The 20,074-nt window shown below is 41.7% G+C and overlaps 1 protein-coding gene across 5 annotated transcripts in view; it reads left to right on the top strand.

Moving 5' to 3' along the window:
- The window catches only part of HERC4 (HECT and RLD domain containing E3 ubiquitin protein ligase 4), a 29,503-nt gene extending 14,003 nt beyond the window's left edge, over positions 1 to 15,500 (top strand). For 3 of the 5 annotated variants that reach the window (XM_059476810.1, XM_059476811.1, XM_059476812.1), the window contains 16 exons: positions 991 to 1,115; positions 1,614 to 1,673; positions 2,121 to 2,232; positions 2,562 to 2,751; positions 3,748 to 3,920; positions 4,863 to 4,979; positions 5,972 to 5,995; positions 6,491 to 6,589; positions 7,776 to 7,943; positions 8,040 to 8,183; positions 9,046 to 9,212; positions 9,996 to 10,062; positions 10,276 to 10,358; positions 12,635 to 12,818; positions 13,360 to 13,462; positions 14,345 to 15,500. In XM_059476810.1, the coding sequence (XP_059332793.1) occupies positions 991 to 1,115; positions 1,614 to 1,673; positions 2,121 to 2,232; positions 2,562 to 2,751; positions 3,748 to 3,920; positions 4,863 to 4,979; positions 5,972 to 5,995; positions 6,491 to 6,589; positions 7,776 to 7,943; positions 8,040 to 8,183; positions 9,046 to 9,212; positions 9,996 to 10,062; positions 10,276 to 10,358; positions 12,635 to 12,818; positions 13,360 to 13,462; positions 14,345 to 14,553 (2,025 nt within the window). In that variant the 3' untranslated portion in view covers positions 14,554 to 15,500. Of the gene's footprint in view, positions 1 to 990; positions 1,116 to 1,613; positions 1,674 to 2,120; positions 2,233 to 2,561; positions 2,752 to 3,747; positions 3,921 to 4,862; positions 4,980 to 5,971; positions 5,996 to 6,490; positions 6,590 to 7,775; positions 7,944 to 8,039; positions 8,184 to 9,045; positions 9,213 to 9,995; positions 10,063 to 10,275; positions 10,359 to 12,634; positions 12,819 to 13,359; positions 13,463 to 14,344 lie in introns of those variants that run through there. The other 2 variants (XM_059476813.1, XR_009418863.1) reach the window with 2 other exon arrangements.
- The last annotated feature ends 4,574 nt before the right edge of the window (positions 15,501 to 20,074 follow it).

The following is a 20,074-nucleotide window of genomic DNA, read 5'->3' as shown; positions in this document are numbered from 1 at the left end:
TGCAATTTTCATAATTACTGGAGTAGTTTCTGACTAATTGAGGTGAACTGGAGGCTGTATGAATGCAGTTATTGTGGCTTGTTCTGTACAGAAGGTATTAGCAGTAGATGAATTTCGATGCTGCAGAAGTATCCCTTTAGAACTCTTTGGTTTGGTAATTTGTGTTGAATCCTTCCTTAGTTCTGTGTGTACTGTGCCCCTGGGGGTTGTGTGTCCCTGCCATTCAGGGGGCCCAGCCAAAATCCATTTTGGGCTGCTCAGTTCCCTGAGTTATTTCCTTTGGCTGGACAGAAGGGAAATGGCAAAAGTGTTCCTCGAGCTGATGCCGTGGGATGGGATCAGAAGTGCTGATTTTTGGCAGCAGATAGCCATTGTCACACTGAGTCAGCTGATGGCGTCCTCAGGAGGAACGTTTTCTCTTGATAGTTTCATCTTGGTTTTGGTGCTATTTGCCTTCTCTTTTTGAACCAATGCTCCTACTGAAAACAGTGATCTTGCTTCTCCTCTTTACTATCACAGCTCTTAGTGGAATTCATTTTCTGTGAGCAGCACTTCCAAATGCAGCTCCTCTGATGAGGCAGGGCGTGTTCACAGAGGCATGGTCATTCTCAGAGGAGCCTGGTGGCAGTGGGGTGGAAGAACATCTGTCTGGAGAATGGAATGGCTCCTGTGCTGTGTGCTCACAGCTTGGCAGGGAGCTGAGTGCCTCCTGTGGCTGCAGGGGAAGAGATGCTTGCTGCTCACATCTGGAGCTCAGTTAGTGATGTGTAGGGAGTTGCCATTTAGCAAGGTGTGTGAATTATCACCTAATCCAGCTGGTTTTATGCATGCTCTGCTTTCACAGGGAGGCAGAGCTGTTAGACACAGAGTATTTCACTGCAATAGTCTGGGTAGGCAAATTGTCAGCTATGACAGCTCAGCCTTGGCTGATTTTTCTGGAAATCAATTCTGTGTGCCTGACTCTTTATGTTTTCTTTACAATTTATTTAGAACATGGTGCCACCAGATGATTTTAGGAATCCTGACCTTTTGAAGCAGATCTGGACTGTGAATGAAATGTTTATTCAAAAATTGCTGAGTTTCCCATCTGGAAGACTTCCTGTAGAGATAGCTAAGTAAGTGATGGAAGGGACAGGAGTGGTCTTTGGTGATTCTGCTTCTGAATTGAGCATTAATGGGGCTTTGGACTATTTGTAATTACTGATTTTGCGACGTGCAGAGCTCTTGCTGTGCTTTCATTGTCGTGCTTGTTGAGTAGTTTAGATCCTTGAGACTGTGGCATCTCTGCTCCAGCTTAGATGATTATACAAGATAAATTAAGTATCTAATTGCACATTGAAAATTAGCAATACATCTAAAGGAATATGAGAACAACTCAAAGATTATTGCTTCTATTTTAATAAAAGAGTATACAAAGCAAGACTGGCTGTGATTTGAGCTGTCCTAAGTGTTGAGTCTTGAATGGAAGTTTAATCTAGTATTGCTTAGTCACATTGGAGTCATCCTTTGCACAATCTAATTCGTTAGGGATTAAATACGGGGGTTTTTATTTATTGCAAATGCTGATTTTTAAAAGGAAAACCAAATGTAACATTTCGTGTGACCAATTTCAGTGAAATTGATGGAACGTTCTCCTCTGCTGGGTGCCTGAATGGGAGCTTTTTGGCACTGAGGTAAGTGGTGGGTTTTTACCAGGTGTTCCTGTGGTGACTGCATTCCTGGTGTCCCTGGGACACCTTCCCAGGGTTTCCTGTCCCATTCCTGTCTCATTCCTCCCTTGAAACTCCTGCTTCTTTCCTGCCCTGTGTTTTGTCAGCTGCCCCAGTGAGGATGGCTCCATGTGAGCCAGCAGAGCTCATCACATTTGTCACCCCTGGGTTGTTGGTAATTCCAGGGCAGTCCCTTGTGTGGGATGGTTCACATCCAAGTCTCTTTGTGTGATTTTCTTGTGGCTAGAGGAGATTTTTTCTGGTTGTTTCTTAGTTGTTTCTAAGGCCATATAAAACATGGAGGTCTGATATATTTTAAATCCTTAGTCAGTGGGTCTAAAAGTCAAGGGTTAAAGTCTTGAGTTGCTGAGAACACAGGATTGAGTCTTTCTGGTTTTTCCCTTCCTGCAGCAATGATGATCATTACAAAACCAGTGCTAGATTCTCAGGGGTTGACATGAATGCTGCTAGACTACTCTTCCACAAACTCATACAGCCTGAGCATGCTCAGATATCACAACAGGTTTGTGCTGTGTGTTTTCTTCACACTTGGGATTATCTTTCTGGGTTACAGCTCTCCAGAAATACTTCTGTTATGCTTGGTCCAACCCTGTAAATGGATTTATTTACTCAATAATGTATTGACTGCAGATGTGTGAAACTGTTTTGTTGAGACAATTAGGTGATACACCAGTGTATTCTATTTTAATATTTACTGTCATTGTCTAAATGTATAATAGTTTTCACCGAAGCTCTTAATTATTGTCTTCTAGATTAGTTTTCGTATACATGGGCATTTTGTTTAAAATCTCAATTGTATTAAAATAAACAGAATTTTCTGATGTGCTGTAGGTGGCAGCTAGTTTGGAGAAGAACCTTATTCCCAAATTGACCAGCTCCTTACCAGATGTTGAAGCTCTGAGGCTGTATCTCACTCTACCAGAGTGCCCACTGATGAGTGATGAAAACAATTTCACAACGTTAGCTATTCCTTTTGGAGCAGCTATTCTGAACCTGGAAAAAGCTCCTCTGAAAGTTCTTGGTAAGAAACTGAATTTTTACTCTTAAAACTAAGGATCTGCAGATGAAAATGTACAGAAATTCCATCAGTGAGACCTGGCCTTGGCAGCACCTGCTGTGTATTTACAGTTCCCTGCAATTCCCCAGTGAGAAAGTTAAGGCTCAGCATTGCTTGGTGTAAGAAAACACTTATTCTGTTGCTTCAGGGTGAGTTAGCAGGCCATCCCTGTGAATTCATGTGCTATTGTAGTTTTTGGACTGATGCCATTTGGGAGGAATTAAACTATGTAGCTCAGTGTAATTGATATGTGTCTTTGCTCTTTAAAGTGAAAATTATGTGGTCAGACAGCTAACAAGCTCTAAGCAATTTACAGAAGTGTTGCAGAGCAGATGTTAAATTGTCTTGGTTGTGACTGCTGCACCTGTTCTGAGCTTCTGAGGCAGTTGATCTTTTCTTGCTGGTGCCAAGATGTGGTCTTCAAATATGCAGCTGGGAATAGCTCTGGTTTTTTAACTCTATTTCTTTACACTTTCTTGTTGTGCCTCAGCTTAAGGAAATTCAGCCTAAAGAATTGTTTTTGGAATATTTTGCTATTAATTGGTTTATTTTTGAGAGGGTTCTTTCATTTTCCTCAGTTATGCTTTGCCTTGTAATCTCACTTTGATTTTTTCAGTAGTTTTTGGTGAGAGTAAAGAAAAGCAAACTGACAGTTTTTAGAGCTCTAGATCCTTTTCCATCATTTTCTGTTGCTCTTACTACTGTTCCCTTAAGATTTCAGGTTTTGATCCATCTTTTCTTATCAAATGTTACATTGTGACACTGTCTGGATGAGCAGACTTGAGGGGACTTAGATTTGATGTGTAACAATAGCACATTTGTTGTGCTGCAGCTTTCTTTTCGGAGCCTGCAGTAAGTGATGCTTGTGCTTTCTAGCCAGACATGTTTGTTAGTTAAGAGATAACATAACAGTGTGTGGCAGTGACAAGTACTAAATTTGTGTTCACCATGTGTTGACAGAAAATTGGTGGTCTGTGCTTGAGCCTCCCTTGTTCCTCAAGATAGTGGAACTCTACAAGGATGTCGTGGTGCACCTTTTGAAGGTGTGCAAGATGGGCATTCCCCCTTCTGACAGGAGAATACTCACCAACTTCCTCCACACAGCCTTCAGAGTTCTGGAAATCCTGCACAGAGTAAGTTTGTGGTGTTTCTGAGCAGCTCCTGGGCTGCTTGGCTTGGTCAGCATCTCTGTGCTGGGCACTTGGTGGAAGCTAAGTTACTGCTCAGTGTGAGGGATCAGAATTGCACCTACAGAAATATCTGTAGCTCTTCCATCTGGACCTATGAATCATTGGGATTCTGGGTTCCAGTCTGACAGGATGATGATGGAATTAACTGGTTTTTGGGAACACAGGGTTACCCAGTCCTTTGCTTCTCTGTGGATTAAAGTGAGAAGGGGTGGCAGCTCTGGGGTATTTTGCAGATATTGAGTATCTGGTGGTTTGGAGGGGGATGTGGGAGGTATTTGTGAAAAGTAGGCTTAGATTATCTGAGTATAAAGGCAGGATAAACTTGCTGCTTTGCCAGTTAGCAGTGCTTGGGAAAAGAAGTGTGTATGAGGAAAATGGGGATGGTTCTGGATTAAAACTGTACTGTGGAGACAAGCCTCTGTACAAAGTTACTCTTCCCACATCTCTCTTTTTTTAAGCTTATTGTTTTTAGATGGAAACTGTTCCTCTGCTCACAGGTGATAGTGTCCATACTATAACTAAGACTAGAGTTATTGAATCATAATTCTTTAACCTGTGTGAATACAGGAACAGGTATTTATATATTTATTCCCTTGTGCACATGAATGTGTGTACTATCACTGTTCCTCTGAGGTTTTCAGAGTGGCAGCCCTGTTATGCAATAACTGTAGTGCAGTTCCTTGTATTTTCCTTCACTCTTTGATGAGATTTTGAATAGTCCCTGTATCCATGTTTTTAACATTTTTTTTGCTTTCTTGTAGGCACTGTTGTTTTTCTAGAATTTTTTTTGGTAGCTGGGTATCTGTGGCTGACGTATGAAATGCTTGAAAAACATGGAAAAATATCCCTTTGAAAGCTAATAAAAAATAAATTGCACTTTCTTAGGTGAATGAAAGAGGACAAGTTATACAGTATGACAGATTTTACATTCATGAGATACAAGATTTGATAGATATCAGAAATGACTATGCCAACTGGTTCCAGCAGCAGGTGTTGGGAATGGTAAGTTGTGTTGATTTTTATATTTGGGTTTTTGTGGGTGTTTTCTTCCCATGTTTCGTGTTTGTTTTATCCCTTTAAAGAAACCCATAGATTCTCTAAGCCTGGGGATTTTTTTTCATAATTTTTTAAAATTTTTTTTCATACAAATACCTTCAGAGATGAGCAGTGCTGAGCAGACTGGTGTCAGGTACTGGCTAAGGAGGAATTGTTAAGAAGGTGTTTTTCTCCTGGGGTGTCATTCCTAGGACTGACACTGCTCACTATTTGAATCTGTCAGTTAAAATGTGATTCAGAATACTGAACACTTGCTAAGTCAAAACCGTTGGGAATGTAAGAATCCACAGTAGGAAAACATGCAGAATAATCTGAATTGCCACATTAGACAGGTCCAGTCAGTGAGCAGGCTGCAGCTCTCTTGGGTAATGAGTGCAGCAGGAACTGCAGGGGCAGATAACTGATGGAATTTCCTACTTTGAGTTTAGCAGCCACAACTGAGATAATTAATTCCTGCATCTGTAAACACAGAAGAGTGATAAGTGGGAGCAAATTAATGACTGTGCAGAGAATTAGTGAGTTGGATAGGTTTTTGCACAGTTCCTTAACTTTAGCTTTGAAAGAATATTGTAAGTAATTTAATAAGTTTTCTCTAGCCACCCATATTTTATTATTTTACAACAGTACCAGCAGATGTCATTAATTAAGGTGTGGAAGTAAACATTTTAAGTGTGTAATTTTGTGCATCCAAGCAAACATGGTACTTTAGCAACCCTGTTTTTAAAGACTGATAAACAGGGTGTTGAAAGACAAGCTCGTATTTAATAAATTAATTAGAATGTTTATGGTTAATGTTTATTTCTCAGTAAACCTTCTCTTGGGGGGAAGCAGTAAATAAATATTTTTTGAATTCTACATCAGAGATGAGTAATTAATGCAGACACTAATGCTGCTTTTTCATCTTAATTGTTGCTACCTTTGTGCAAATGCTGTCATAGGATGTCAACCATGGATTAACTGAGGTAAGATTGGATGCAGTCTGATTTCTTTGGAAGAATGTAAGGAAATCAGAAATGTTAAGGATTGTCTGCTGTGTTCTGTTGGGAGTAAAGCTTCAAATTAGCCATGGCTGTAATCTGAAAAAAATCTTGTGGTGTAAAAATATGTAATTGTCTCTATTGCAAATTTGGAACAGCAGTTGGAAAAAAGGGCTACTTCTGTGCCCACTAGCTGCAATAACAGTTCTGAAGTAAAAATGTGCTAAGTGAGAGTGTTGTTTGTGCCTGGCTTGATTGAGTTTTGTTGGGTTTTTTTTTGTTTGTTTTTGGCTGAAGTACTAAACAATTAAAAATCTACTTCATGTTCTTTAGATGCTTTGGTTCTGCATTGATAATAAGTCAGGGTTGAGTTCTCTTTCCAGTAAAACAGATCTATTAAACGAGTGCTACTGTGGTTTTTTTAAGCAGGATTGTGGCTTTTGAATGAGCTGAGCTATGACATGGTTCTTCTCATTGCAGTTAACAGAGGTTCCTGTTATAATTTGCACATACCCATTTGTATTTGATGCCCAGGCAAAGACAACTCTCCTGCAAACAGATGCAATCATACAGATGCAGGTAGGAGGCTCTGTTTTTAATGGTTCATATTCATTCTTTTTTTTTCCCTGAGTTGGGGACCCTGGGGGTTCCTGTTGTATTTTTTTGTTTGGCTGGTTGGTGGTGTTGTTTTGGGGTTTTTTTTTTTGTGGTTTGTTTGTTTGGTTTTTTGTTTGTTTGTGGGTTTTTGTTGGTTTTTGTTTGTGTTTTTTGTCGTTGGCTTTTTGTGGTGTTTTTTTTTTTTTTTTTAACTCTGTGCTATTTCTCCCCCCTAAAAATCAAGGATCTAGTTTTAATCTCAGGGTGTGCACACAATAGAGGGTAGTGGGGTTGGGATCACATTGAAATTAGACTGTTTTGTACTTGCCATACATTTCCAAGGAACTTCCTTTCCTTTCAGTAGTGAGATGGTTTTTTTATGTGTTGTCAACCCACAGTATAGGTACAAAAACCCCAAAACCACAACCCAAACAAACCAACAAACATAAAACCCCAAGCAGCTCCCACAACCAGGGAACAACCCCACATCCCATATGAGCAGACTTGGAATATTACCTTGGGCATTGATCTGACTCTGAAAATAACCAGATGATGGAAGTCATGCTCAGGTAATGGGCTTGTGGAGGAAAATATTACCTTGCTAATTAATAATAAATGTCCTTTATGTGCCTTTAAAAATGGATGTGCACAGTCAGTAACCAACATTTGATGGATTCAGGGAAATGTTCACATTAAATGTTTCTATTAATAATATTAAATAGCATTAAAACACACAAACTCTCAAGAGTTCTCTGTCGTATTCAGAACATTTGCAACAGCATTTTCTTTTTCAAACAATTTTAATACAGAAATTATCATGCAAGTTAAATGAATTGCTTTTCATGCTGTGAGTTAGTTTTTAATGTATATTTGGTTTCATGCCACATTTATATTAAACAGCTTACTCTTCATTAGATGGAATGCAGGATCTTTGTGCTTCCTTTTGTTATCCAAGGTATTATGACTGGAATGTTAAAACCTGAGTTCTTACACTTCCCTGAGAGCAATGGGTAAAGGAAGAATATTTCCTAAAGTCAAATACTTGCTGAGATAAAAGGAATGCAGAGAAAAGTTGGGCGAATTCAGTAGTTATTGCCGTCTGCATTCTGCAGACAAGACTGCTGGCCAGGTGGTACTGACAGGAGCTTTTCACTTTGTTTTTCTGCAGATGGCTGTGGATCAGGCCCACAGGCAGAATCTGTCTTCTCTCTTCCTGCCAGTGTTTGAGTCTGTGAACCCCTGCCTGATAGTGATGGTGCGGAGGGACAACATCGTGGGCGACGCCGTGGAGGTGCTCCGGAAAACAAAGAACGTGGACTACAAGAAGCCCCTCAAGGTATCCCAGGACACTGCTCGGGGTGCTGCAGGATGCTTTTGGGCATCTTTGGACACTCTGTCTGCAGTGCAGTGCTCACTGAGGTGTGTGTTTCAGGTCATTTTTGTAGGGGAGGAAGCCGTCGATGCTGGAGGCGTTCGCAAAGAGTTTTTCTTGCTCATCATGAGGGAGTTGCTAGATCCCAAATATGGAATGTTCAGGTACTACGAGGAGTCCAGGCTGATCTGGTTCTCTGATAAGGTAGGCTGTGGTCTGTATTCGCTCATTTTAATTTACAGGATTTATATTAATAATATATGAACATTGTAGTTGGTGGTGGTTTTATTTCGTGAGTAGGAGCTGAAGCAAGTATTCTCAAAAAAGTTAAATTTCTTTGGCCATTGTTAGATCAAAACTTCCCTCATTCCTTGTTTACTCCTTACTGGTTGTCCCCAAGCCCTCCAGAGTTTTAGGAAGAAGTAACCAGAACAAACTGATTCCAAGGGCAGGGTCAGGAAGTCAAGGTGCAGAGACAAATTCTGGGGGTGGCCTGTTGAACAGGGCTCCCTGTGTGCACTTGCATTTATGGGTGATGGGTGCTCATGGAGTTGTACCTTATTGGAAGGTTTGATCCCTGACTTTTAAATCATCTTTCAAAGAACACTGACTGGGGTGGCTGGATCCCAAATACCTGAATATTTACATTCCCACAGTTGTGCTTAAAGCCTTGGTAATTAATTCTGAGGGTTTTGATAGTGAACTCCTCCCTCTTCCTCCCCAGAATAATTTGTTTTAAAATTGGCATCTTAAATCACTGAGCAGTGCAATAGGAAGTGACTGACAAAAGCAGAACCTTAGTGCAGTCTGGGTCCCCTGTAACACAGGATATGTTGCAGCTCAGCCTTTTTAATTTTAAGTAGAAAGGATTCTGTTCCCTTGGATTTCAGTCTCAGCTGGTTAAACTTTATTCTGTTTTCCTTGGTACTTACAGATACATACATATTTAAAGAAAATATGAATTAAATTCACTCAGATTATACTGTACTGTACATTTCTTCCTGCACTCTGCAAGGTTAAAATAACTTCTTTGTTTTAAACCATTTTGTCTGTTTTCTGTTCTTAGACCTTTGAAGACAGTGACTTGTTTCATTTGATTGGTGTTGTCTGTGGGCTAGCAATATATAATTTTACTATTGTAGACCTTCATTTTCCTCTGGCTTTGTACAAAAAGCTATTGAATCAGAAACCATCCCTGGATGACTTAAAAGAATTGATGCCAGATGTTGGCAGGTAAGCAAGAAAGAAAAACGGGTGTTGGTAGAAATTCATTTTGAAATCAGCATTTTCCTCTAGGAACATTACATTTCCTTTCCACAGTCACTGGGAAAACAGCTCAGAGTAAATTGCAGCCACTGTGTCATTTGGTGTAAATGTAATAAACACCTGTGTCCCAGTGCCTGGTGTTAGTGATTGTCTCTTCTGTTTTATGACCCTACAGGAATTTTAGGGGGAAAAAACCCCTTGAAATTCAAACCCCTCGAGCTTTAGCCACTAATTTTATAAGCCTAAATGTGAACATAGTTTCGTTCCTAAATTAAATCCATCAAGGAAATATTTTTGCTTATTTCAGGAACAAATGCATGCTAAATATTTACTTTTGACCAGGGATTTCAATAGGACTGACTAGCAGGTAGGAGGCTCAAATGAACAGAAAAGGCTGCTTGCTTGCCTCAGTGTTGTGGATGGCAAAGTTTTCATAGATTCAAGGAGAAATCAGAGGTGTCAATGGAAGAGCCAGCCAGTGGTTTTTAATTACCAGGTGCCTCTGCTTTGGGAACCCCTTAGCTGAAGTCTTAGGGCAGGAATGTTCTCTCTTCACCTCATGGGATAACCAAAATGAAATGATTGCTTGGAATTTCCCAGCACTACACAAGTTGCAAGTCAATAAGATAATGAATGAAATAACAGTAGAAAGATACTTTTTAAATTTGAATTATCAAAGCATAAAGAACACTTCAAAATAAATTCATTTTTCTTTCCCCTGGTGCAAGTATTTTGTAACTTATTTTGCAGGGGAATGCAACAGCTACTGGACTATCCAGAGGATGACATAGAAGAAGCATTTTGTCTTAATTTTACTGTAAGTTTTCTGTAGTGTTTGAAGTATGTCTTGCCAAGCTCACACCATCTATTTTAATTGCCTCTGATGGAGTGTTTGAACAAAAGCATCAGCAGCTGATTCCCATGGGGTTTAGCTCCTGTGTCTGCCATTCATGTTGCTGTTCACTAAGTGTTGGGAAGAAGTATTTATGCCATAAATAAGATTTGCACAATTTTTGTTTGTTTCAAATAGATCACTGTGGAAAACTTTGGTACAACAGAAATCAAGGAGCTTGTTCCTAAAGGTGCTGACATTCCTGTAGTCAAACAAAATAGGTGAGTTCTGTGGGTTGGTGTTGCTGGGTGCCCTGGGAGGGTTACTGGGCTGCTGTAAATGCCCTTGGCTGAGCTCTGACACTGCTGTGGGAGGCAAAGCTGCTCTGGCTGTTCTCCCAAGCTCTTCTCTGCTCTTGTCCTGTATTGACACAGACAGGCTGTGCCCCATCCCTGGCGGTGGACAGGGCTTGGACCAGCCTGGTCTGCTTGAAGATGTCCCTGCCCATGGCAGGAGGCTGGACTGGATCTCCAGAGGTCACCTTCAAGCCCAGTTATAAGATTTTATAAGATTAAAAATGTTTGAGGTGCTGGTGATGCCTTGGAGTGCCTGCCTAGGCCAGAGGCTGGACAAAGTTAAGAGAATAATGTGGGTATTTATTCAAGGCCTGGGCAGCCAGAAGCCTTCCAGAGGCTCCACCCAAGCTGGACAATGGTCAGCAGTTTTTCAGACAGAGATCAGTTTGGTCTGTTTGCACAGGAGGGGTTAAAGCTCCAATTCCAGCCTCAGGCAGTGAAGTCATGTTCCCCCAGTTTGCTGCCCCCCACTTCACTGTTGTTTGTACTTTTTGGGGCCTGAGGCTGTCTTGGGGTCACAGGCCCAGAGGGATTGTTTTGTCTAAATAAATGTGAAGGGAGTTAACTAACACTGTGTATGGAGTTCAGAGTTGTGCACTAATGCACTGCAAAAATAAAAGCTGAAGTCTTAAGGCATCACTGCAGGAAGCTTCATATCACTGAAATTCAGTAATGATGAGAACTCTGACTTGAGGGCCATTATTACAACTCCTCATTCATACATGAGTATTATTTCAGTGCAGTTTTCCCTTTGTGGAGTAGATAACATTAAATAAGTTAATCCAGTGTTGTTGTCAGAAGAGGAGTCACAGGAGGGATTTTTCCTCAGTCAAGGATTCTGTAACTTTTATTTATAAAAACAGTCTTCCCTGCCCTTTGTTCCCTTTCTGCTCCTGGAAGATAGGCAGAACATACCTGCTGGTGCTTTTGTCCCTTTTTTGCAGAATTTTCCAGTCTGTTCTTTGATCTTTATGAATTCTCTGTGCTTGTACTTCTCCCAAGCTAAAGAGAGAATTGAATGGAAAGAATTGAATGGAATTGAATGCACAGGGAAAACACTGCAGCTCTGCAGTTCTCTGGTGTAGGTTTGATGTTCTGTCACTAAGAGACTGTAAAATTGAGTTATGGGAAAGGTTTCAAGGAATGCCTCCTGCATTGCTACCACACATTGTCTTGCAGTAATGAAGAATTCCTCTTTCTCAAGCTCTAAATATTCCCTGATGCTTCAGTTAAATTTATAATATAAATTAGTTTATCACTGTGACTTTTCCCTAGAGCATCCTTGCGCTCTTAGTGTTACACAGGTTACCTTTCCTCCATGGATAAGGAGATCTCATGGAGTGCTGAAGGGGAGCAGTGTGGATCTCCACTTTGGTCATCTCCAGCATTTTCAGTGCAGCAGCTGCAGTAAACACATCATCTAAATGTGTTTGTATGAGTCTGTAAACTGCTGGCGATGTTGCTCGGGGGCTGGGGGTGGTGTTGGAATGCATTCTGTCTCTGCACAGTGAACATGTGTTGGTGGGATGGCTGTAATGTGCAGCTGAGGGCACTGCCAGTGCAGAAACTGAACACTGAGCACTGGCATTGATTCAGAAATCACCATAAATGCTGTATCACATCAAGGAGTTTCAGATCTCCCTTCAGTGCTGCTGGAGATGTTTCCAGCAGGATCTGAGAACTCCTTGTACCAAGCACAGATAACAGCCCATCTGTTCCTCACTATCCCAGCTCCTTGGCACTGGTCTTTTTGCTGTGCAAGACTCAAATGTCCTTTTGAAGTTGATTTGCATTTTTAGTGCAAATATGGTAATCTTTTTAATTTAACAAAATGCAGCAGTGAGTTTGATTAGTGGCTTTCAGGACACTCCCTGGAATTGAGGCCTTTCAGCTTGTTGCCACTGAGTCCAGTTCACTGCAGTGCACACAAGGGAGGTGTTTGTAGTGCCTGAGGTATATAACATTAAATGTTCCTGCTTTGGTGTTGCAGACTGCCTTTGGGGGTGTGTTGGGAAATACATTCATGTGCCATTTTATCTTCACTGTGGTTGTTACATAAAGCAGACTATACAATGTGTTGGGCTCCTGGTTGCTTCATTGTCTGTTCTGTACAGAAATGGCCACTGGTTTACTGGTAAAAGGATGACCTGTACTACTTCCTCTTCATTTCCTTAACATAATTTTTCTTTCTCTTTGTACAGGCAAGATTTTGTAGATGCATATGTGGATTACATCTTCAATACATCTGTGGCTTCCCTATACAGTGCATTCCATGAAGGCTTTCACAAAGTGTGTGGAGGCAAAGTTCTTCAGCTCTTCCAGCCCAGTGAGCTGCAGGCAATGGTGATTGGGAACACAAATTATGACTGGAAGGAGCTGGAGAAGGTAAGAACCAGAGTTAGCTTTTGCTTTTGTATAATTCTAATTTTAGGGTGCAAAAGCAGCTAGGTGTCCTCTTGAGCTCTGTTTTAATTAATGTGATTCCTGTTATTTATTGACACCTTGAAACATCAGTGAATGAAGGTCCTAAAATATTATTTACCTTCCTGCTTTAACTCTTTCCATCTAATTTCTGAAGGAAATCAGACTTAGAGGAGAGGCAGAAAAATCCACAGAACCCTGAGGCAACTATACAATCTTTCATATTAGACATGAGAAAGCAAAGTGATTGCACACAGTTATTAAAAGTAAAGATTCTCGATTGTCAGAGCTCAGTGAGACTTGGTCTCTATTGGGATTGCACTGCTTTGCAGTACAGGCATCTGTCCCTGTATTGAATTCAGAGTGAGCAGCTGAAGGAAATGGAGGGAGAAAAGTTGTAGTAGTGTGTCACTTGCTGTGTGCCTGCACACAAACTGCATTTGTTCTGCCAGCTTATCCAACTGTTCTGTGAGCAAGCAATAACCCCATTTCCTGCTCATTTTAGAACACAGAATACAAAGGAGAATACTGGGCAGACCATCCTACAATTAAAATATTCTGGGAGGTTTTTCACGAGTTGTCTTTGGAGAAGAAGAAGCAGTTTTTGTGTAAGTATTGGAAATTATTTCACAGAAGTTTCTAACTGAGCAGGATCACTGGGATTTCAGGCTCTTGCTGTACGAGGGCAGGTGTAAGTATTTGTAATGATGTGATTAACTATTTGGGGAAAAAAAAGCATGATAGAAAAAATTGATTGTGAGCTTGTCTCTGATTTTCTTGGGGGTGTCCTGAGTCATTCTGGGTGATGGGTAGTTACAGATCACAGTAGCTCAGAGCAGCATTAAAAAAAAGAAAAGTCAACCCCCCAAAACACCAACAACCTCATCTGCTGGTGGCATTTATTTGGTAACTAGGATATCTTTTCCTGTGCTTTGACATATAGTCCACATCCTCCAGGTTTTTCACGGCACAGAGATGGAAATTTGGAGTAGTAACTGATTGTGAATCTGTCAAGGTACTGATATAAGTGGTAATGTACAGGTGATAAAGTAATCAAAGCTTGTTGCGAGTGAGGATTTGCTTGGAATCGATCACAGATTAGTTTCCAATTCAGATAAATTACTGAACAAACTAATTGTGTTTACAAGATTCTTGGAAATGCTTAGTAAAGATGCAGCCAGTGGATTTTAAGTTAGAAGATTCTGTTGCATCAAAAACTTTATAGTATTTGAAGGACTGTTTGGTTTCATATACTAAAATGAAATACTTTCCTTTATGGATCACTTGTTGTGTTACAGTTTTGAGCTCAGATGTAGAGGGTAGAGACAGGGTGGAGTCATTATTCCCTGTTTCCCAGAGTTCAGAGAATGTTGGTGTGAAAAGCTGGCCATTGCTGGAATGATTACAAAAGGCCAGCAATGATTAGAGCAGCATAAGTGACACAGACAGTCTTGAGCTAGTTATTACAAGCCTCTGTTTTTCCTTGGCAGTGTTTCTGACAGGCAGCGATCGGATTCCCATCCTCGGAATGAAGTGTCTGAAACTGGTCATCCAGCCAACAGGAGGGGGAGAAGATTACCTGCCCGTAGCTCACACTTGCTTTAATCTTCTTGATCTTCCAAAATACACTGATAAAGAAACCCTGAAGTCTAAGTTGATCCAGGCTATAGACCACTATGAAGGTTTCAGTTTAGTATAACTTGAGCAATGAAAGTTCCGTGTACCGTGGGATCATTGAGTTTTCGTGTCTTTCTTGTGGTGGTAAATTCAGTGGATTAAGTGATGCAGTTGATAATATAACTGATTATTTGCAAAAAATGTTCAGTGGTATGGATATTCATGAGAGCCAAAAAAATCATTTCCAAAACTGAGGAGCTGTCTTAATACATATACCTTCCTGTACAGAGCCATGTGGATTTTGCCATCTTACAATAAAAATGAGAGTATTGTGAATGGGAGTCAAGTTTCACTAACAAGAATTAACATTTCACCTTAAGCAAACAATTTGGCGTGTGAGTGCATGAGAGACTTGCTTCAGTTTTTCAAATCACTTAGTAAGAACATTTAACTTCTTCCCTGATAAATTCACTTGGTACCTTTTCATTTTGTAAATAATAAATTTTTGTGATAAAATAATTCTGTTCCAATACCGGTATGGTTTCTATTGCTTGTAATTGAATATGAGCTTATTTTATGGCTTTTAACAAAAAAAAAAAAAAAGTAATTACTCTGATTTCTGAAGATATCTATTTTTCTGGTTTGTTTTAAGAACCTTAATGAAAGTGATTGTTCAAGAGACATTCATCCTCACAATGTACAATCCATGAAGCAGTCACTTAGTGCTGATACAAAACCGCAGCCAATGGCATTTTTAATCTGTGGATGGACAAGCTGACTCGAGACACTGCTTTCTTTTTAAGGACTGATTCTGTAATTAAGTGGACACAGTTATAAAAGAGGTTAACTTATGATTTGAAACCTCTGCGGTCATGTGTCAAGAATACAGCTGAAAAGAAAAAGGTGCACCAGCCAATTGTTGCTGTCAAGAGGTTAAAACGTTTATTTTTAAATGCTGAAAGCGTAGTTTATGGTTTCTAATAGAATTTTCACTTTTTTCCAGATAAATGCATTTGAAATAACCTTTAACACCCCTCTCCCTTTTTTCTTAAGATTTTATTTTTAGTATAATTGCCCTGAGACGATTGTGCTTAGCTGGACACTTTTGGATTTGACTTTTCCTTCTCTGGTTAAATTCCAGATTTTGTGGTGTTAATGCATATGTGACTTGCAGCTGTGAAACAAATATTTATTTTTTTTAGATTTTTAAATGCAGTGAAAAAATTCAAGCTATAATAAAAGACTTGAATGAAAACCTTTGTTGGTTGATGTGTACGGATGCTTGCAGCAAGCAGAGTTCTTCAGCTGGAGAGGAACTTCAGTGCATTAAATTGGAGAGTACAGCTAGGAAAAGCAGGGAAATGCAGTCATTGCAATAAGCTATATAACATCCAGTTTCTGTGCTGGCAGTACATATTGATATAATACAAAGAAAAAGGTCAGTACAGTTAAAATCAGTGTTTTTCCTTAACACTGTTTTTTACAGCTTTCTCACACAGTGTAACCTCTTAGTAATTTCTTTGTGTGCAGCCCATAGTCCATCTTTTCCAACTTTTGTAACCTGGCTCGGAATTCCTCCCTCTTGGAAAAAACAAGAAACCAGCAAATACTAAAGCAGCTTAATCTTACTGTACATGGAAGAAAGAAAAGAAGAAAGAGGAAAAAAAGGGTATTATGCAGTCATTTTACCAGGTAATACCAAACAACCATTTCTAATTATGAAACACCAAAAGTTAGATATTCAAAAGCTAGGAAGTGGCTAATGTAAAATTATCTTCTTCCTTTCTCCCCTGTGTATTATTGCATGTCCAAGTGCTGGGTTTTTCCCATGGGAGCCTTGTTTCCTTTGCTGCTGGTGTTTGCTCAGTAAGAAGGGCTTGCTGTGCAGTTGTGATTTAGTCCATATCATGCAAATCCAGTGGTACATGTATGTGTTTCATTTCCCTGTGGGTTATTCTCTGGTTTTTGCTGTATTGGATTTCTAGTCAATGTCAGTGTTAACCTGAAGGGTGACTAAGGAACCTCACTCTGTAAGTGAGGGCTCAATGGCAGAATCCAAGCTGTAATTCACTTGCCCAATTTAGGATGCACTAAACATCATAGATGTCCTTTGTTTTTGATGTGCAGTTCTTGCTGACTAAACTGCTGTGCCAGCTGCTTCATGTAGCTGCAAAAATTTCTCCATCATGAGGCAGACACATTCCTTAGTCTCTTGGAACGTGAGTGGACATGAGTTTGGGAGGAGGGTGGTGGTGCTGGTTGATTTAACATCAGAGCCCACTGGCAGAGCAAGGCTGGAGCCACTTCCTTCAGGACAGCACTCACCTGAGAATTCTCTGCAGCTCTGGCCTTGGTTTGACTCACTTCTGCAGGAAATGCAGAGGGCTCCTGCAGCGCTGAATGCTCCTGATGATCTTACAGGTGTCAGGTCACTCTGCAGGGAGGCAGTGCCCAGTTGTCTGTGTAACCAGGTAAAGGACTTGTGTGTGACACCAGAACAATAACCAGTGGTGGCATCACTTGTGCCAGGCAGTGCAAGGCTTGCTGCAGTGCTGGTGCTGCCCTCAGTTCCCCTGGCACTCACGGCAGCCCTGGGCAGCACAGCTCTGCTGGAATTGTGCCCTGAGGCAGCAGGAAGTGCTTTCCCTTGCTTGGATCAGGTATCATTTGTATACAATATTTGATGCTGTGCAACATGTAAGAAAGGGGGAAAGCCCCATTTTGTGTGTAGCTGAAATAGCCATGATGTTAGTGAAGAAAGCTTAGAGCTTTCGTTTTCCTCAGACCTTCAGTTACTCAGGAAACCTTGGGTACCTCTGCTAAAAGGGTAACACAAACTGGGGAATGGCAGTAGTTTGGGATTCAGGGGGAGCAATTTACAATAAATAATTTTTAAAGTATTTGTATTTGATGATTAGATTAGCATTTGATAAAGATTCAGAATTCTCAGTGGAGAAGACCAGCTGCATGTCAGACTTGCCATCATGACTGCTGGAGGAGATTTGCTGTTGCCAGAGCAGTGCAGCCATGGCCTGGATTCCACGTGAGTACAGGGATGGAGGCTGAGTTTGCATGGCAGAATCCCCAGGCTTTTTGAGCTACAGGCACAGCAGATGTTTGTCCCTCATTTTCCAGGGCCAAGGTAAGAACCCATTGTAGAGCTGTTAAAGCAGTGAGCCCTGCTTAGGCACAACGGTTTGTGTCCTTTGGCACTTTGTGGGAGTTGCTGTTAATGAGGCTGTTACTCATCATAGAGCTTTGAGCTATGGTGTTCCCTTTAAGAATGTTTATAAACAACTCTGAAGAGGGTTTTAATTCATTGCACTGCCCTCTGCTGCAATAAACTTGATAATAAATGAAGCTTCATGTAATCAAATGTAAATCACTGTAAAAGAGAGCTCCTTAAAGGCACATGAGGTTCTGCTGCTAAGATAAATGTAGATAAAAGGTTTCATTTAATAGTACAGTTTTCAGCTCTGGTAGAGAGTTGAAACCTTCAAGAGTGGCTGTGTTGACTTTCTGTGAGCAGCCAGAACTATGTACTTGTGTATCCTGTGAGGAGTTGCCTTACTCAGTTTTTGAGGGAGAGAAGATAAAAGAGGAGAAACAAAATATTTGTTTCCCCTGACAAGAGTCAGGGTCCCATTGCTTACTAGGTGGATATTTCTAACTTGCCAGGGCAGAGTGGGGTTTGGCTGCACTAATAGCAGCCTGCTGGTTTGGTCCTTCAATCTGCTGTTTGTGTTGGTGTTGGTCAGGTCTGGAGCAATGGCTTCAGTAACCCCAGCTAGACATTGAAAGGTGCAGAGCATCTTCTGTCACTGGCTGTCTCCAGATTAATGCAGCTCCTTAGAGCCCCAGGAAATGCCTTTGGGTGTTTGCCTGCTCTGTGTGCACAGTTAATCCATGGAGGAGCTCCACCAGGCATCATTTCTGACTGAGTCCTCAGGTTTTTTATTTTCCTGGGGAAGGGATCCAGTTTGTGCCTACACACAGAATTTTTCTCTGTGGTATTACCTCTTACACTGAGTGCCTTTCTGTGGGAATGCTGAAACTTGGTAACTGCAAACCTTTGCCTGTCCCTGCTGCAAAGTGCTGAATGAGAAAGATGTGTCACCTTCTCACCACAGGGCAGCTGGGGCTGGGGAGCACTGGCCGTGGCAGGCACAGAACTGTGCTGAAATACCTCATCCCCAGCCCTGCTGCTCTGAACAGTCTGAGCTCCTGGGTTTGCACATAGCTATTGACACTGCAAAACAACAAAATCCGGTGTGGCAGGTGCCAGGGTGCCATCAGAGCCCCCTTACATTAGCCAGGACAGCGCTTGGCATCATTATTTTTCTCCAGCCAAAGGAACATCAGTTTCAGATTAGGAAAATGGGGTTTGGGAATCTCATTCCACATAGGAAGTACCAAATTAGTAACTTCAGAGTAGCTGGAGTGTGCAGTGCTGGTGGGGATCTTGATGTCACCAGTGCTCCAGGCTGGTTTTAGCAGCAGGTGATGGATCCTCACCTGTGCAGTGAATGTCTGCAGGTGCTCAGTGCCTCCCTCCATGAGCCTCATGGCAGGAGGAGACAAAGGATGGGTGTTACACAGAGACTTCACTTTGAGTGGAGTGCACAAGTCAGGGTTCCTTCCCTTTTCCAAGCATGTCTGGGGGGAGGAACACACTTGGCAGACTGCAGCTGAACCAGCTTCCAGTGGGAGTTGTACCTGCCATCAGTGTAAATTTTGGTGGCCCGATCCTGCCCAGAGGCTCGGTGGGAGCCCCTGCCAGCAGAGTTTGAGGACTCTGGGTGCAGCATCTCCAGGGCCTGAGGCTGTGCAGTGTCAGGGGATCCTGACCAGCTGCCAGTGTGACATCAGGAGCAAGCAGAGGAGAAGGGTAGCTGAGATAAGGAAGCCCTGCAGTGTCTTTAGAGGAGGAGGTGGCTGGAATGGCCCTGCAGGCTGAGGTGTGAATGCAGAGGTCAGGCCCTGCAGGGATTTCTGCCAGTGCCCAGCAGGGAATGCTCGGTTTTAGTCTGGAGCAGGAGGGTGGTGATGCCCCACAGGGCCTAAAGCCAGTTCTCCATAGCATTCAGCACTCCTGGGTGGTCTCTGGAACCCAGGGTTCGGAGCTTCTCTAGGATCCAGGCTCCCTGTAGGCTCCCTCCTGCTGGGGAAAGGAAGGAGGGTCCCCCCCAGCCCAGGCTTGGACTTGGGAGCAGGGTTCTGCCATTGGAAAGGGTGGTGGATAATAATTGTACAGAGTTAAAAAACCCATGGCCAGACAACTAAATCCCACCCAAAGGTGTTTCTGTTTTGTTTCTAAGGACTTCCAGTTTGTGTTTCTTTGTGGCTTCCAAGATAACCGAGTGTGTAGTTGGTGCATTTGCTTTGTGCAGGGCTCTGTCCCGGGTGATCGTGGTGCAGGAGCTGCTCCCGGGGAGCCTGGGCTGCTCTCCAGGGCACATGGCAGTGGGGTTTGTAGGGAAACAGAGTTTATCTGCTCTGTGAGGGTAAAAACAACACTGCTGCACCATTAATCATTGTTATTTTCCTACTGAGTCCTAGTCTGTGTATTCTTGGAACTGCCCAGCAGAGAGTAACCCAGGGTA

The sequence above is a fragment of the Ammospiza nelsoni genome, chromosome 8, assembly GCF_027579445.1.
Source record: "Ammospiza nelsoni isolate bAmmNel1 chromosome 8, bAmmNel1.pri, whole genome shotgun sequence".
Lineage (NCBI taxonomy): Eukaryota > Metazoa > Chordata > Aves > Passeriformes > Passerellidae > Ammospiza > Ammospiza nelsoni.
Note: the sequence above shows the minus strand (reverse complement) of the source record. Positions and strands in the feature narration are given on the sequence as shown.